At 47.4% G+C, this 13,786-nt stretch overlaps 1 protein-coding gene across 1 annotated transcript in view; it reads left to right on the forward strand.

The window, feature by feature from the left end:
• Positions 1-13,786, forward strand: part of ANKRD33B (ankyrin repeat domain 33B) — a 63,315-nt gene that overhangs the window by 25,007 nt on the left and 24,522 nt on the right. The window contains exon 2 of the mRNA XM_045847872.1: positions 9,753-9,882. Within this exon, the coding sequence (XP_045703828.1) occupies positions 9,753-9,882 (130 nt within the window). The remainder of the gene's footprint in view (positions 1-9,752; positions 9,883-13,786) is intronic.

A 13,786-nucleotide genomic window follows, 5' to 3' on the forward strand; every position in this document is an offset into this window, starting at 1 on the left:
CTGTTTCATTACCCCACACAACCTGTAACCACTGAGCAGTGACTTCCCATTCCTTCCTCCCCTCAGTCACAGTAACCTCTAATCTACTTTTTGTCTCTATGCGTCTGCTTATTCTAGACTTGTCACATAGGTGGGATCGTACAGTATTTGTCATTTTGTGTCTGCCTTCCTCACTGAGCATAATGTCTTCAAGGTTCGTGTGTCAGGATTTCACTCTTTAATTGAAAGGAATAATAGTCCATTGTATGCATACACCCCATTTTGTTTAGCCCTTTATCTGTTATGGGACACTCCAGTTGTCTCTGCCTTTTGTCTATTAGGGATAGTGCCGCTGTGAACATGGGTGAACAAGTATCTGTTTGGGTCCCTGCCTTCAGTTGCTCTGGGCGTGTGTTTACTAGCAGAATCACTGGGTCATATGGTAATTTGATGTGTAGCTTTCTTTCTGAGGAACCACCAAACGGTTTTCCCCAGTGGTTGCCCCCTTTTACATTCCCACCAGCAACGCACCAGGGTTTCAATTTCTCTACTTCCTTGCTGACACTTCAATTTCTTCCTCTTTTTTTTCTTTAAAAAGAAACATCCTAGTGGGTGTGAAGTTGTTTCTTACTGTGGGTCGGATTGGGGTTTCCCCCTTGACTGATGATGTTCTTGAGCATCTTTCCATATGCTTATGGGTCATCTGTATGTCTTTGGCTAAGTTGTTTTTTGTGCTCGCAGTACTGCAGTGAGATATAATTTACACTTGGTGAAATACGTAACTCTTTCAGAGTCTGGCTCCATGAATTCTGACAAATGAATATATACATATAAATATCAGCCCATAAGACATATGGTGTTTCTATTACCCAGAAAGTTCTCTCACACCCCATTCCAATACTCCTGTTCACTTTTTTTAAAAATCGCTGTGGATTAACTTCACCTGTCCTTGGTTTTCATAAAATGGAATCAAACAGCACGTACTTTTTGTGCCTGGCTTGCCCCGTTCGATGTAACGTGGTTGAGATCTGTCAGTCTTGTTGTGTGTGTCAGGACTGGGCGCTTTTGGCTGCTGAATACCAGTGTTCCCAAATTTGGGTTGAGCAGAGCGTGCTTCCCCAGTCTCTCCCCGAATATGTGGAGGTTTGTAACTTTTGGCTGTTATGACTAAAGCTGCCCTCAACATTCTTGTACTCGTCTGTATGTGGAGAGAGACTTTTCTTTCTCCTGGAATGTAACCTGTGAGTGGAATCGCTGGGTCACAGATAGGCATGTGCTGAACTTGACGAGAAACTGGCAGTTTTCCAGTATGGCCATTCCATTTCACACGCCCACCTGCTGGGCACACAGGGGTTCCACACCCTCACCATCCATAGGTGTTGTCAGTCTTTTTAATTTTAGTCTTTCTGGTGGGTGTGTGGTGGTATGTCAGTGTGGTCTAATTTGCTTTTATCTGATGACTAATAATATCAAGAACCTTCACATTTGGGAAAGGTTATAATTTAAATTTTTACATGAAAAAAATCAAGTTAGAAGACATTAATGAGCACCTGGAGAACGGACATGGCGAAGTCCAGTGTGTTATGTTGAAACCATCCGCCCTGACAGCTCTGAGTCAGACAGACAGATGTCAGTTTCAGTTTTCATCTTAGATCACGAAGGAGCTGCCAAATCAGTTAAAATAGGGCAGGGGTGGGGTGTGCGTGGGGGTTCCCAATATTTAATGACTATTTTGAAAATAGAAAGAAGAAGATGGCAAGGCCCTCCCCTTTCACCTGAACTTAATCTGAGAGGCAGGTTTTTAGAAGGAAACCCTGATCACGATGCATCCAGTTAAAGACCTTCAGTGGTTCCCTCCCAGCTTCAGACACAGTCCAGACTCCTTAGCCCCTCTGTGTCAACCCTTCATGACTTCATGACCTGCCCCTTTCCTTTGTGAGCAGCCAGGTGAACCCACTTCCCCACGTGCCAGCGCCCAGCCCTCACACATGCTTGTCTGATGTTTGGAACGCCGTGCCCATCCTCCTGGCACCACTGGGACTCCTGTCTAAGGTTTGGCTAATGAGGCTCAGCTGGGTCAGTGTCAGCCCCGCCCCCAGCCTGGACCAGTTTCCAGTCCACGTCCTCCCTAGCCTCCTGGGGAAGGGCTGCTTGCCTTGTTTACATCCCTGTCTCCTTCCCCCAGACTGAGTGTCCTAAGGGGAGGGACTGTGTGGTTTCAAAGTTTTCCTTTTCTTCTCAATGCCCAGCTCAGGTACTTGTTGACCATGAGTACCACTTGTATGGTGATGAACACTTACGGGTTGGTGACGGCAGGGTTCTGAAAGTCATGTGACTGTCTTGCCCCAGGAATCTGCTATTCATTGGGTTTGTTTTGTCATGTGTGTTTCAGGCTAATGTTATTAAATCTGTAAGGCAGATACAAACCACAAACTCTTGTGGTCCCACCCACTCTCTGTGACCCCTCCCAGTGGGCCCAGTGGTGATGCATGGTGAAGGATCAGCGACTGGGCATGCCAAGAAAAAGGACGCACCTCCCCATTAAAAGAAGAACTAGTGAAAGCAAAAGTTAACAGGAAAAGCAAGCTGAGCTCTTTTTCTAGCATCTCCGAGGAGAAACTGAGGTGCCCAGGTGCAGCGATGGCCACTACTTGTCACGGTCCACCCGACAGCTCACCCTGCTAGTTGGCGTGCCCCACACTTTGTGTCTTATAGACCAGCTGGGGCTGGCGAACATGCAGACTCCAACTCACGAGGTCTGGCCTGGGGTCTCAGCTTCTGCATTCCTAGCATGTTCCCAGACAATGGACTTGTGGTACTTGGACCCCACTTTGAGTGGCCAGAGTCAAACTAAACCAATCAGAATGCAAAAATGAAGTTATTTGGGGGAATACTTAGCCAGGATGTCCAGTCTCCACCCACTGGGTCGGGTGGTATAATATAATACCACACCACATGACACAAAACAGCAGTTGTGCCTCACAGACCCAAGATTTGTGAAAAAATTGTCCTGAAAACAGTTGTAGAGTTTGACTGATACAGAGGAATGCGTGTGTCCGAGAGCCTCTAGCAGGCCAGCTGGGTGGGGGAGCTCCGGAGTGGGAGACTCTTGGTGGCCGAGTGCGCTTGAGCATCTAGCAAGGGTTCAGCCTTGGATGCTGACGTAATGGGCAACTTGGATGCCTTTCTCGAAAGTTTACAGAGTGTTTTTGCAAGGAATTCATAAAGCTGATTATAGTCTGTAGATTTTGATAGGTCCAATTTGTTTTTTATTTATCAGTTGCATATTTGGTGGTGAAAGTCACACCCTCCCCAACTCCAGGAAAGGATAGACACAGCGTTGTCTCTTTTGTATTGTTCCCTCCCAGACTACAGACTTGGGGCCTACTGGTCGTGTGAGAGACCGGGAAGCTGTGTCTGAATTTTTCTTCCTTAAAATTTTTAAAATTTATGATGATTAAGTAGAAGTATTCATAAGAAGAACAAAATGGGGACTTTTTACTCCAGAAAAGTATAAAGAAGTCACCTATGACATCATTCAGAATCAATCATTACTGAAATCATGCATTTCTTCCTAGGTTTTTTTAATGCGTTGTCAATAGATAATTTTATAAACTTGTTTATTAAAGTATATATATGTCTTCATTTTGTTATAATTTAAGCCTTTCCTCATGACTAAAATTCTTCACATACCTCTTTTTTACTCTTGTTTGATCACATGTAAGGTTGTATAGTAGAACATGTTCTTTAACTTGTTTTTCTAATTTCAAGAGAAGATTATTGAAAAAATAAAAAAAATAGCATTGGTTTCATGCCTTCTGAGAATATAGTGAGTCCTGGTTTAAGCCAAAAGGGGAAATTTCCTTAGCTGTTTGTGGCTCTAATTATATCTCACTGTACCTAGCATATTTTCTAGTAGATCACAATGTTTGATTATTAATGAAATGCTAGAACATTTTGTTGCATTGCATATTTCTTTACAGAAGCATATACTCAACCTTAATCTGAGGATCCAGTTATCAGGACAGAAATGTAGGTTGTTGATGTGTGTGGGTTTCAGAAAGTTGTGGTTGGGTGTCATCAATAGTCGTCCATCCTTACGACTCATTGTCTGTATTACCTAGTGCTCCTTTGTTCTCTCAGTTTCTGGCTCAGGAACTCGGGGCAGCCTGGCCGGGCAGTTCTGACTCAGGGCCTCTCAGGATGCTGCCATCGGATGTCAGCTGGGCCTGTGTGGTCTGAGGGCGTGACTGGGCTGCAGGTCCTCTGAGTCTGTGGTGGGAAGACCCTCGCCAAGATCCTTGCCGTGTGGCACACCCTACACAAGCCCTTCCTCATGGGGCTCTGTTCCATTCTGTTTTTTCTCTTTCAAGTTCTCTGTTGAGCTTTGTATAGCCATCGTAAAAATCCCAGGATTCACTTCAGATAGACGAAGTGCATAAACAGCGAGAGGAACATGCCATCATTAATGACAGTTGCTGCCTTCAGGTCACTTGTTAAACAGGTGTGGTTTTCTATCACTGAGCGCTCGTGGGATAGCTGTGTGGAAAACACTGCTAGTGCTGGGAAATTTCGATGACACCTCTGACACACACACACACGTGCACACATGCACACACATTGGGTTTGCAGAGAGACTGTAGCTGAACAGAGTAGTTTCCTAAAATGACAGTCTAAAATGTCAAACCCTAACAAGGGATTTGCAGTGATAATAACATTCACGTCTTATGCACAATTTAGTCTAAAGCGAAGTCATTCTGAATTATGACAATCTTGAATTTATCCACTCCTTATCCAAAGTTTGCTAGGTGAGCCCTGCCTTTGTAAGAATTCTCCTGATATGTTTTATACATTTTATCTTTTGTAATGTTTTTCTTAATTAAAAACAGTTTATTAGCCACCTCTTTATTTGAAGCAGAAAAATGAATAAAAATATAAGTATCACCTGCAACTTCATTGCCAAAATAACTTTATTGATACAATGAAAAAATGTATGTGCCTTGAAAGGACATTGAGCTGGATCCAAAATATAAAATAAGGCCTTAAAACATCCTCTCTTAGGTGCCTTGAAGGTAGCCAGTTAAAATTTTTCATCTCCCTTTAGAAAAATAAAAGATCTTTTATGAACATAGCCGTTACAGGAGCCGTGCACACATTTTAGAAGTTCACACAAAAAGAGGTCATATCATATCACATTCCAACCTGTGGTTGTTATTATTGTTATTTTTACTCAGTATCCCACAAAGGTCTTTTCACATCGACACCTGCATTCCAACCTCATTCCTGTTGGGGACGACGTAGGGTCCCATACCACGTGGTTAGTCAGTCATCATCTTGATGTATATTTGGGTTGTTCTCAGGCTTTTGCAATTACAGATCTTTATATAGATCTCTTGACATACTTTTGATGTCCCTGAAATGAATTCCTTAGGGTTGAATTCTTTTTTTTATTGCCTTTTATTTATTTTTTTAAAAATGTAACCTTTTAAATATTTTTTTCCATTACAATTTAGTCCCCTTGTTACCCCCTCCCACACCCCCCAGGGTCGAATTCATGAGCCCACTTCCATTTTCTTTGCTTTTGGCTGTTGCTTTCACATCTATATTTTCCAGCTCCAGATCTGGCAGCACCAGCCTAGAGTGACACTTAGCACATGAAAGGCAGCTCTCCTCTTTGAGGTTTCCCTGGGACCTTAGATGATTCCCAAACCTGAGTGTGGAAGTCAGATAACAAGCTCAAAGCTCACAGCACCTTGTGGCGGCTCCTCAGTTTAGAGTAAGTTGAGTACTGTGAGACTGTGAGAAGTGGGTGGCACTGAACCATTTCAGGGACATTTCATTCATTCAACAAATGCTTATGGAGTGTCTGTCTTGTAGATGTCAGGCACTGGGGAAGCAAGGTTAAGATGTGCCCATCTTCCCGGGAGGAGTGGTGTGTGCAAGGCAGCCCAATGAGAGCATCAGAAACTGGGTGAGAAGGGGCTTGAACCCAGACTCGCAGGAGGATCTGACATGTGCCAGGCAGACTATAGGTGAAGGCTGTGGGGTGGGAGGAAGGGCAGTCTAGGCAGAGGCCACTGCACATGCGCAGGCTTGGAGGCGTGGGAAACCGAGGCTGGGATTGGCGCTGGGGAGAACCCAAACCCTGGCGACAGCGTGCGGCCACGTGGGAGCGATCAGCGTCGATCAAATAAATTCCAGTCCTGGAATTTACTTTCTCATCATGGTGCTTAGTTACGAACAACATTATTGACACTATGCCTACCGAACACACTTCAACAAATTGCACTCAGGCTGACGGCAATGCACGGCCTCCTTTTAGAAATACCTCTCTGGCAGACAGGGCTTCCTAAATTCTTCCCTAAAGCCACACACACAGCCCCCATCCCTGTCCGTGGTATTGTTATGGGGAAGACGTTTATTCTCTTGGTTCTCAACTTGAAAAAAATTGTTACAGAAGATGGAATTTTTTCTCACATTTGAACATGAGTAATATTCTTTTCCTTCTGGATGATCAGGATTAATTATCTTATTATTGTGCCATCTGCCTGTGGGTTTGTGTTGCTTCTTCCCTTGGCTGTTTGTCAGCTTCCGTTTCTGCTGCCCGACGCGCCCCGTCCTCCTCCCCTCCTCCCCTCCTCACAGTGGTTTATGTGATTGTTACACAAGTGTATTTCCTATTGAGAACATTACTAATGTAAACATCATGTTTGCTTACTTATTCTTCATTGTGAATTAACATCATGTAAGTCCCTTATAAATAAAGGTTTGTTTTAAAGAATTCTACCTGTATAGAAACATAGAGTGTAAAAAATGAAAATAGTTCTTCCAGAGTGTTCCTTCCACACCTACCCTGTATTAATTAATCAGGGGTCCCTAGAGAAACACAACCGATGCAATGTGTGTGTGTGTAACTATATATATTTATAGATATCTGTAGATACACACAGCCACAAATTTACTTTAAGGAATTGATTCATGCAGTTGGGAGGCTCAGCAAGTCCCAAATCCTCGGGGTGGGCTGGCAGGCTGGACACCTAGGAAAGAGTTATAATCCAAGTCCAAGGGCGGAGTTCCTTCTGACTCTGTTCTAGTCGGGTCTTCAGCTGATTGGATGAGGTTCATCCACATCATGGAGAACAATCTGCTTTACTCAACATCTACTGATTTAAATGTTGATCTCAGCTCAAAAGTACTTCCACAGAAACATCTAGAATAACGTTTAACCAAATATCTGGGTACACTTAAAACTAGGACACGTGAAATTAACCATCATGCACCCTGTGTTCCCATTCACTTCACAGAGGATGTTCCTCTTGATGTGTTCACCCACTCAGATGATGGCCACTGTTGCTCCTCCCCCACCCCTTTCATTTGTTCATATGCTAAACGATGTTGTAAGAATCTTGGTGCTATACCATCCTTCCTACAAGGGATGAGGTTTTGGTTTTTTGTTTTTTGAGGTACAAACACATGTTTTAAGTAGAATCACCTCAACTTACTATTATTTATTTGTTTGTTTATTGGTGGTGTTACTTTTCTATGGTGTACAGACTTTGAAAATTGGGCTTGTGTGTGTGTGTGTTTAAGATTGAATTAATTTATTTTTAGAGAGAGGGGAAGGGAAGGAGAAAGAGAGGGAGGGAATAAACAATGGGAGAGAGAAACATCGATCAGCTGCCTCTCGTATGTGTCCTGACAGAGACCAAACCTGTGGCCCAGGCATGTGCCCTGACGGGAATTGAACCCGTGACCTTTCCCTTCACCAGCGATGCCCAAACAATTGAGCCACACCAGTCAGGACTGGGATTGTGTTCTGAGAGCCCAGATTTCTAGCTGACCTCTAATAGGGGCTTTCATTTGTAGGTAGCTTACTTATATATTTTTAATAATAATATTTTATTTTTATGAACATTTCGCTTATAATTTAAGGAAACACTATTTGTGGTTTCAGCAAGGGAGCCGTCTGCAAGTGGGTGTCTGTGGATGCAGCGAGCGGACACTGTTTGCCTTTGTGATAAGTCTCTTGCTGCGGTTGTTCTGGGGAGGCCACAGTCAGAAGGTTGCCAAAGATTGTACCTCCTCTTCCACTTTTCTGTTGGGGGCACCAAGATGCACCAGTTAAAACAGAAACTTGGAACCATGGCTAAACACTAGTTTTAAATATGGCAGGGATTTTCAACTAGTGTGCTGCGGCAAACTGGTGTGCCACAAGAATTTTTTTTTAAGATTTTTTATTTATTTATTTTTAGAGAGGGAATGGATGGAGATAGAGAGGGGGGGAGAAACATCAATGTATGGTTGCTGGGGGTCATGGCCTGCAACCCAGGCATGTACCCTGACTGGGAATCGACCCTATGACACTTTGGTTCGCAGCCTGCACTCAATCCACTGAGCTACGCCAGCCAGGGCTTAAGAATTTTTAAAACATGCAGTGACTGACCATTTGACTAGTCAGGGTCACTGACCTCTTTTCCCTTAAATTGTCAAATAAAAAAAATGACAACAGCCCACACAACCATAGCCTTCTGGTATGAATGAATCAAAACTATACCTATTTTTTTTTGTCACAACGGAAAAAAAACCACATTTTTTGGTTTGCTGCAGATTTTAGGAACTAGTTGATATGTGCCATGAAATAGGAAAAGGTTGAAATCGCTACCCATGGGAACGTTGGACTTTTAGAACAGACCCCCAGAAGGTAGGGTAAAGGTAACTCTTAGCCATCATGTCAGTCTCAGTGGGAAGCCTAAAATTTCCACTAGAGGTTTTTATGGAGATTTCTCTAAGTGGACATGACTTGCTTTCTTAAATCATTGGCCATTGGTGATTGAACTTAATCTTCAGTCCCTCTCTCCTCCCCGAGGGAGAGTGGGGGGTAGGGCTGAAAGATCTAACCCTCCAATCACATGGTAGATGTTCTAGAGACCAGCCCCCATCCTGAAGCACCCCCCCCTCCCCACAAGAGTCATCTTATTAGCGTATAAAAACAGTGAATGCTAAGGGACCCAGGAGCTCTGTGTCCAGACTGGGGACAAAGACCAAATACTTTTTATTATACTACACCCCCAACTTGTCTCCTGCACCCCCAATCTGGTCTACCTGCTTCCATCCTGGTCTCCTAGGGTCTGTTTTCCACCCAGCAGCCCAAGTCATGCAGACAGTCGGCCCCGACTGCTCAGAATGCTCCTATCACACTGCACAAAAGCCCCGCCCCCCGCCCCAACCCCTTGTGGCCTCCCAGGACCTATTGCTCCCTTGACTTCTCGCTCTCGATTCTGCTCCACAGGCCTCCTGGCTGGTCTGTGGGAGGGCTGGGCACGTCCTCTGCCTGGACCTTTCCCTCCATGTCCCCTGGGCTTGTTTCTTCACTCCTCATCTTTTCAGTGCCTCCCAGTGGGCCCATCCCCGCACTCCTTCTAAGACCGAGCTGCCCCTGCCCTGCATGCAGCCACCTCCCTTGGCCTAGTGCACTTTCTAACACGCTGTCACTCACAGGCTAGGTCTACAGTTTGCGTCCAACCTCTTCCCCTGAGCAGGCACGTCCCACACAGGCAGCGACCTTGGTCCTCTGGTGTTTCCCGGGCACTGGTAGTCCGAGCTCAATGAACATTTGAGAATGAACAGACTGCTGGTTTGCTCTAAACTGCCAGCAGAGAACTGGGACTTGGGGTCCTCCTGGTCAAGCCCCTGGGGGGCTGGGGGAACTCCAGGCTCTGCAGTGGTGATGCTTGGGATCTGCTCCTCTGACCCACTTGCCTCTTTATTTCCAGACCGGCCTTATTGTCGCCTGCTACCACGGCTTTGTGGATACTGTGGTGGTCTTAGCAGAGTGTCCCCACATTGACGTCAACTGGCAGGACAACGAGGGGAACACGGCCCTGATCACAGCTGCCCAAGCAGGTAAGGCGTGGATTTTCCTTCTACCCCAGAGCCCAGGGTGGAGAGCAGCTGCCGTGGTGTGTGTATGTGGGGGTGGGGGGTGGGGGGGGAAGGGTGCAGGCTGAGCACAACCTCAGCTTGTGACATTACTGTAAAGACGGAAATTGAGCAGAAGTCCTGTCCTACTGCTAAGAGGTACAAGGAAACGTGGATGAGTGTGTGTGTACATTTTCTGTGCATTTGGAACAGTGCAGGGTTACCCACCAGTGCAGAACTCAGAACTGGGCAGATCTAACCCCCAAACTGCACTGGAAGTCCTGCCTCATCATCACATCACCTGGAGCATCGCACCCACCCCAGCTGGAAACGTGGGAACAGAAAGATGCTGGTGAGCTCACTAGCAGAAGAGACCTAATCATGTTAGTGATAGTTAACGTATAAAAGTAGGCATATTTACAAGGTCACCTTGCATTTTGCCAGGAGCTACTTGCTGGAGTGTGTCAGTGTAACAAGGTGGGACTATTTGTGAGATACCTGGGTGAATGTGCATCCGACCGCCCAGGTGTCATCTCAAGAAGCGTCCTTATGCCGACAGTGCTGAATGCACCGTGGCTCTCTTCTTCCAGAGTTGGGTGCAGACAGTTTTCGAGACAGGGCAGCTGTGCTTGCTGCTTCAGGGCGGCACTTCATTTGTAACCATGGTATTAACCGGTTTGGTAACTGACCACTTTCAAAACTCTTGGCTTCCAAGATGACATCCATCGAGTCACACAGGTTCTCAGTTGCCAAGAACCTGTTTCTGGCTGAGCTGAGAAGAGCAGGTATGAGCACCTCACCGTCAGGAGTTGCTGGGAATCTGACTCGGTCAGGGCCGAGACGCTGGAGAGAACGCGGCAAACCACACTGCATGCTGACTGTGGACAGTGAACATCTGCTGCTGCCCCCGGAGAGAGGCCCGCCTGTCCCGTCCTGCATCGCCAGCTCCGGTGTCACAGCCAGCGTGGGTGACGGAGCAGGGAGCCCAGAGGGTGGACAGGCCAGTGTCTAGCAATTTCACTACCCGTAGCAAGAAGCAGCTTGTGTACATCCTGCCTTTCAATCGGGAAGCACAGGTGGAGAGAGGCCCCAACTTACAGGGTGGGGCTGTGTTAACACACCTTCCCTTCTTCAGGTTCAGGGTGTGAAGCTTTACCTCCGCAGAGGTGCAGCTCGTCAGGCTTGAAAAGCCTGGGTGCACAGCACCCTGAGCTGCAGAAATGTAAATGGTTTCGTGAAGCGGTGAGAGATCATTGGCCCATCGTCATTGCTTCCCACTGTGATGCCAGGAACTGGGCTGGGGACAGTGGTGTGGGAGTCATGGGCAGTCCTGCCCTTGAGCAATTCTCCAGTTAAATAGCCGTCTGAGGGAGCGCTGATGGAGGCTGCCCTCGGTGCCGCAGGGTGAGAACACCCCATCTAGCCTGGTGGATTAGGACCGGGGTTGTGAAAGAGGGGTGGGCACTTGAGCTGGGTGGTGAGGAAGGCAGGGGCAGGCTGGCCCAGTCAGTGCGTCCCAAAGCCACAGGGCCAGGAGGGAGGCTGGCGAGTCCCAGGACTGGTGCAGGTTAGTGTGGCTGAAGGACTGCTGTGTCTAGGACAGATGAGACATGGCCCCTGAAGATGCAGGGCTGGCTCGTCAAGGGTGTAGATGGATGTGAGGGCCTGCACTTGAGTGGCGTGCGGCGTGGCGTGGGGTGCCGGTGCTGGATGATCCTGGTGGGCCCTGGGCGGTCTCAGTGGCACCGAAGGCACCAGAGCAGTGAGACCGGAAGCGCAGGTCTGGGTGGTGGTGACGTGGGCGGTGGCGGGCACCTGGGTCTGGCCTGGCTTTCAGCCCTTGGGACGGGGCGTGGCGCTGACTGCGGAGGGGCAGCGTAGCCCAAGGATGGGCTCCGTTTTCTGAGGCCACTGAAATGCTCAGGCAGCGAGGCCGGTGGTCTTGGTGGGTGGCGCATGGGAGTGCAGAGCATTTCATCGAGTTCTCAGGTGACCCTGATGCTGCTGGTCTGGGGGCCTCTCCTTAGAGGTTCTCGTTTTAAATGGTCTCTGGGGGAGCCTGTCGGGGGGCACTAAAGCCGGGGGAATCACAGACCCACGTTAGAGGTCAGAGGGACCCGGAGCCATCGCTAAACCAGAGTGAGAAGAAGGAAAGCACCCGAGGCCCTGTGGCTGGCTTTCGTGCGCTGCTTTACCAAAGAGTGACAATCAGGCTACGGAATCCAGTTCTGTGACCGGTTTTACTTATTTGATGATTTCTTAATTCCCAAATAAGTCTAGTGATACATGCTTACAGTAAAAAAAAATCATTGCAGAAATACTATTTAAAGAAAGACCCCTTTTCATTCTCCCAAATTCTCCCTCTCCCAAACCCACCAAGTTCCAGCTGCTCACCCTTTCAGACCTCTCCTTTTCAAACACCAGGGTGTGCTTCCACTTCTGTTTATACCAAGAGGTTCATTCTGTAGAGACTGTGATTTTAATTTTTTTTACTTAAGATCTATGTCTTTGTACGATGACCAACACACACGACATTCACCTTGCTCTTACAGGACACATTCCTGAGTGTGACTGTGTGTTCACGGCTGTGTCCCTGTATCCAGTAACTCTGAGACAGTTCAGTAAATGGCAGCTCATCCATTCTATGCTAGATCCTTCTAGAACACAAATATTTACTCAGCAGTTTCATGTTAAGTGCTGGGTCTACCATGGTGAACAAAAACACACCTACTCCTGCCTCCCCAGCTTCACGTCTAGTGCACGTGGGGAAGGGGAAGTCCTTTGGGTCTAGGGGTGCATTTCGGAGGAGGACGAGTCTGACAGGATCCCACGTGGGAACAGGTGGAGCTCAGATGGCTAAAATGAGGAGCTGATCAGGGGACTGTTAGTGGAGGCCGGGGGTGGGCAGAGTTAAGGGGCAGGGCCCTGAAGTGAGTTACCCTGGAAGAGGGCTGGGCTGCCTCTCTGAAGCCATAACCTGAGGCATTCAAGTGAGCAGGCTCCTTGGGTGGGAGGTGGGTGGAGAGTATGTACCTGGGGGTAAGTTTCCTGCTCTGTTCCCTCCACCCGGGTCCCCTGCTGAGCCACACTGGAGACTTTAGGGCTAAGGGACCAGGCAGGTTTTGGAGGTCATCCTCCCTGCAAAAGCAGGCCAGAGAAGGAGAGCGAAGTTTTGCGCAATAGATTCTTCAAACCCAATTGCTTCATCATAGGGTGCATATTTTAAGTGCACATTTATGTGGCCGTTGCCAAGTGGCCTTTAGAAAAAGCTGTACCAATTCATACTTTCCCCACTGAGTCCCTAAGGGCGTTCCTGCCACCTGTGAACTTGATCACTTTTCACTGTTTGCTGGTCCCAAACAGACTTTCTTATTCTTTGCCCAATTCTCCCAGGAGCCTTGGATCTGTTTGACATTTTGGCTGCAGTGGACTGAGTATCCAGTGAAACAGCCACAACAATGAGGAAACTGAGCTTGTGCCATGACCTTTCTGAAGGTGATGGAGGGCTGCTTCACTGGGCAGCTCCGTGACGTCAGGACCTGGGGCCGCTTCTCAGAAATGCTCTTGACCTTTTTTCCCTCGTGATCCCAAGAAAGCCCTGGCAGCTCCAAGCACCATGGCTTCCCATGGCCACACAGCAGAGGCCTGGAGAAGGAGGAGCAAATCCTTGTCGTGTTTTGTTCTCTGAGATGGGAAAACATTTCCAGAAGCCTCCAGCAGTTTCATTTTCTTCCCATGGCCAGGTCACATCACAGGGACTGAGCCGAAACAAGTGTCTGGCGAGGGGGGTGGAATGACCTCCACTGACTGGTTCTAGTCAGCACCGGCCCCAGCAGAATCTGTGTGGTTAAGGAAAACTTTAAAGCCAACCACATGTTCCTGTTATTTG

This window comes from Phyllostomus hastatus, unplaced genomic scaffold, assembly GCF_019186645.2.
Source record: "Phyllostomus hastatus isolate PE091 unplaced genomic scaffold, TTU_PhHast_1.1 phas_contig_58, whole genome shotgun sequence".
NCBI lineage: Eukaryota > Metazoa > Chordata > Mammalia > Chiroptera > Phyllostomidae > Phyllostomus > Phyllostomus hastatus.